The 4702-nt window shown below is 43.7% G+C and overlaps 1 protein-coding gene across 1 annotated transcript; it reads right to left on the minus strand.

Annotated features, from left to right (window-relative positions):
- Positions 1–1370: 1370 nt before the first annotated feature.
- Positions 1371–2426, minus strand: LOC113352244. The gene is made up of 2 exons (XM_026596088.1): positions 2224–2426; positions 1371–2112 (listed from the first exon to the last, which is right to left on the minus strand). Exons 1-2 carry the CDS (start codon positions 2424–2426, stop codon positions 1371–1373), a joined length of 945 nt encoding a protein of 314 aa, XP_026451873.1.
- Positions 2427–4702: the final 2276 nt, after the last annotated feature.

The following is a 4702-nucleotide window of genomic DNA, read 5'->3' on the forward strand; positions in this document are numbered from 1 at the left end:
TGATCCTTGCGCAGCTTTCTCTTGACGAGCATATTGTCTACATATACTTCCAAGGTGTTCCCTATCCATGGTTTGAAAATAGCATCCACCATTCTTTGATATGTTTCCCCTGCATTTCGAAGTCCGAAGGGCATTCTTACGTAACAGTAGAGGCCATGCGGGGTATAAAACGTTGTATGTTGTTGATCTTCCTCTGCTAGGAACAGTTAGTAGTACCCAGAGTACCCGTCCATAAATAACATCTCTTTGTATCCTTCGACTGCTTCGACCAGTTGGTCGATGCTTGGTAGCGGATGACTGTCTTTAGGGCATGCTTTATTGAGGTTGGTGAAATCAATGCATATTATAACCCCGCCATTCTTTTTTGGTACGATTACCATGTTCGAAATCCATGTTGGATATTTGACTTCTTTGATGAACCCTGCTACTAGTAACTTACGGAGTTCCGCTTCGACTGCTTTGTGGTATTCTTGTGCTACTTTTCGCACCTTCTTCCTGAATGGTGGTGTGTCAGGCTTTATACGAAGTTCATGATGGATTAGCTTCGGATCGATTCCTGGCATGTCACCTAGCTTCCATGCGAAGATATCTGCGTATTCCCTGAGTAGTTTGATCAAGGATGCCTCTCTTTCCTTATCCGTAAGAGTTCCAATTTTGATCATCCTTGGAATTTCTTCTGTCCCTATGTTGACTTCTTTCACTGCTTCCACGGGTGTAAACGTGGGCTTTGGTTCCCATAGGAGAGGAACATTCTTTAATTGCTATTTGGTAGGCTCTTCGTCTTCTTTTGTGGCAGAGGTACTCGCCTCTGCGTTTCCAACCGTATTCTCCTTTGAAAGGCTTCTGCCAGAGATTTCTTCCAGATAGGTGTCGATCGCTTTCTCTTTTGCAGCTTTTTTGTTTCGAGATCTTCGGGACTTTTGCTGCTCATCATGTTCGTTATTAAGCTAGTTCTGCAAAGTTTGACATTCTTGCGCAGTGACCTGGTCTCCCTTTATTTCCATTATCCCTTGGGGAGTTGGAAACCTAAGATATTGGTGATAGGTATCCGCCACTCCTTTGAGTTTGTGTACCCACCTTCGGCCAATTATGGCATTATAGGGTGATGGTGCATCCACCACATTGAACCGGGTGTCGACCTTCATTGGCTCTGCGTCTACTTACAAGACAATGTCTCCTAAAGGCTTCGTGGATGCTCCGTTGAAATCGTAGATAGTGTAGTACGAAGATAACAGCTGTTCATCGTTGAGTTCCATTCGTTTGAATGTATCATAGAATAAAACATTGACTGAGCTTCCTCCATCGATGAGGATCTTCTTGATGTTTCACCCTGCTACTGGCAGCGTGAGAACTAGAGGGTCGTTGTGGTCCTACATATCTTCTTCAACGTCGTCCGCGTCGAAAACCATTGGTGCGTCCATCCATTGTTCGTGTTCATCCACTTCTTCCCCGTCGATTTTGTACAACTCACAATAGTCTTCAAACTGCTTTCTCAATCTTTTACCTATCTGGGCAGTTAGGGATGGCCCCGTGGTCTCAGAACATGAGATGGTGTTAAGGGTGTGGTTTCCTTCAGGTAGTTGAACCTGCTTGCTTCGTTTAGCCTTGTCTTCGGTGCTAGTCCTTTGTACGTACTGTTTAAGATCTCCTGCGTCAATCAACTTTTGAATCATTATCTTGAAATTCTTGCATTTCTCTGTTTGGTGACCATTAAAACAATGATATTCACAGTATTCTCTCGACTTTTCTGATCTTGGGGGCTGCTTTCCCTTGGACCATGGCCAATCGAGGTTTTCCCGACCCTTGATTTCCTTCAGGATGCGTGAATAGATGGTATTTATCTTCGTGTAGACCTGGTCTTCGAATTTTCGGTCATCCCTTCGTAGATCATCTCTTCGTTCTCTTCTGTCCTCGCTGGGTCGTTCATCTGAGTTGCCTCTTTTGGACCCTCTACCTTGTTCTACAGAATTCGTGTGTGAGGGATGCTGAGTATGATCTTTGGGATTCTCTCGTTGGATCTTCTCTAACCTTGCATGTTTTTCTATGATTACACGAAGATCTCCTTCGGTAGCAGGGATGATGCCGTGTATCTCGACAAATAGGGGACTCATCCTGTCCAGCCCCCATTTGTAGCAGTTGATGCTAACTACTGGATCCACGTTTCTGATGGCTTGACATATCTTATGACATCTGTCAGTGTATTCTCTGATTGTTTCCTTGTACTTAATTGCAAGCGAGAAGAGCTTATCCATTCCGGTGTTGACGACCTTGTTATACATGTAGGTTGCCAAGAATTTCTCGGTGAGCTGGTCGTAAGAATCAATGGAACTCGGTGGTAAATTGTCAAACCAAGACAACGCTGACCCTTTTAGAATCGAGGGAAAGTATCTGCAAAGTATGGCGTCATCATAATTCCATCGTGCCATCATTCGGTTATAATACCGAAGATGGGCTACGGGATCACTGGATCCATCGTAACACTCGAAGGCCGGAACTGGACACTTCTGTGGAATGATAGCTTTGGCCAAGCGTTGTGTCAGCGGGGTGGTGCTTGCTTGCTTCCTTCATAACTTGCTCCAATCTTCCGCCTCCTTGCCTAGTTTTCAACTGCTTGATTTCTGCCATCATTTCGGCACGAGGGTTCTCCATTGCCCGCTGATGCTCCTCGAGGAAGGGGGTGTCACTATCGAAGTAGTCTGAGTTATACGGATAATAGTCTGGGTCGGATCTTCGACTGCCTCTCGCATCCCTTCGGTTCAGAGGTTCTGGGTTGTCTGCGTTGGCAACTATCATCATTCGATCTTGGTTCGGTATTGGTTCCATGGAGTTAGCTTCGTCGTGCTGGTTTTCCACCTCTGCACTGTTGGTGATTCTGTATTTGATCTGTTGGTTCTCCTGTGCCAGCAGGGCTACAACATCTGCGTACACCCTTTGATTCTTTCTCAGTTCCTCTAGTTCTGCCATCATCTGAGCAGAGTGATTCGATCCTTGATTCGGCGTCCCCCCCTGCATTTGACCTCCGGCAGCTACCGTATGGTATTCGTCGACAATTTGTATCACTGGATCTGGTGGGTCCATCTGCGGATTTTGAAGTTCCGCTGGTTGTTGCGTAGGCTGAATTACTATTAGGAGGGGTTGATTAGCTTGAAGTGGTAGATTTTGTTCGTTGGTGAGTGGCATCCCATAAGTAGGTTGTTGTATCACAGACTCTGTCATCCCTTCACGCTGTTCCTGCGGTCAAGTGGCAGTTTTCATTTTTGAGATTCCTACTCTGGATGCTCCGGCTTTAGAGGCTCCGGCTTTGGAAGCAGCGGCCTTTAGTGCTTCCGCTGCAATTGCGCTGGCATCTAAAGGCATCGTGCTTTCAGCTTCACTTTGATTCTTATCCGCTGATTTAAGCTTTTCTCCCTTTTGTTTACTCCTAGTCATGACTGGGGTAGTCCTTGGCATGTCTTTTGATGAAGCCTTCGTTTTTCCTGCATCTTTATTTTTCTCCATCTCTGTTATCCTCTGCAAAAGGTAGAGGGCATGCAAAGAAAATGAGATCCACGGGGGGTTCATTAGAAGAGTTATGGAAGTCAGGATCCGAGGTTTAGAAAACATTATCCGGCTATTATTCCCCTTTTCAGAGGTATCGGATCACTTGGTTACCCCAGGACTATTTTATAAGTTTAATGACAAGCAACACAGTTTGAAAGAAGGCGCAGGTTTGATAAGGAAATCGCTGACGAAGATGCATGTTGACAACAACTTGGAAATGATTCCAAAGGTGCGGAACCACTAACAAGTGTGTGGATCTATTCATAGATTTTCATTTTCGAGGATAAAAGCTTGAAAATGATTTTGAAGATGTAGCTCTATCAAGAAAGGTATGGATCTGTCCATAATTTTTGTTTTTCAAAGATACAAAATTTGAAAACACTTGCAAAGACGTAGATCTACTAAAAATATATGGATCTATCCACAACGTATGTTTTTCGAAGGTACACAACTTGAATGCACTTGCAAAGACGTAGATCTACTAATAAATGCATGGGTGTGGCAAGGTAATGGATGCTGAAGCTGAAAAACGTTCTAAGCACCGTTATTTTCAGAGAGCGGTGCTCGGAACAAACAAGGTGCGTATAAATCACAGGGTAAGATAAATCTTTTACCGGGACAAAAGTCCCTGTTTCTAGCGCCAGATTGTGAACACATAAATCACGATAAATCCACGTGTTCACAAACAATATTCGCATACACTCTATATCATAAATTTTGCGATGTATGCGTAAGGGGAGGTGATTATATCGATTCATCGGCTCAGAGCCTTCGGGCTCTTCATTGTCTAGTCGTATATTATCACTTATAATGATCATATAATAGAGTAAATAGAGATCGAAGTATAAATGTAAAGTGCATGATGTAAAACGTTGAATGCAAAGTGCTGAAATGTAAATAAGACAAAGATTTACGTGGTTCAGCACTAAGGCCTATATCCACGAGGTTTGTGTTTCATTATGTATTGAGTGGTTACAAAGATAGTCGAATGACTTTAAAGTGTACATAGGTCAGCGAAAATAAGGGATTTACTTACTCTTCTTATTTCTCTCTTTTATGTTCTCCTCTAATTGCTATGGATTGGTCGACCCCTTCTCTCTTAGTGGAGAGGGGTATTTATAGGGTTACAACGTGGGGTCCACTTCTGAAGGTCGTTATAATC

Source organism: Papaver somniferum, chromosome 2 (genome assembly GCF_003573695.1).
Source record: "Papaver somniferum cultivar HN1 chromosome 2, ASM357369v1, whole genome shotgun sequence".
Taxonomy (NCBI): Eukaryota; Viridiplantae; Streptophyta; class Magnoliopsida; order Ranunculales; family Papaveraceae; genus Papaver; species Papaver somniferum.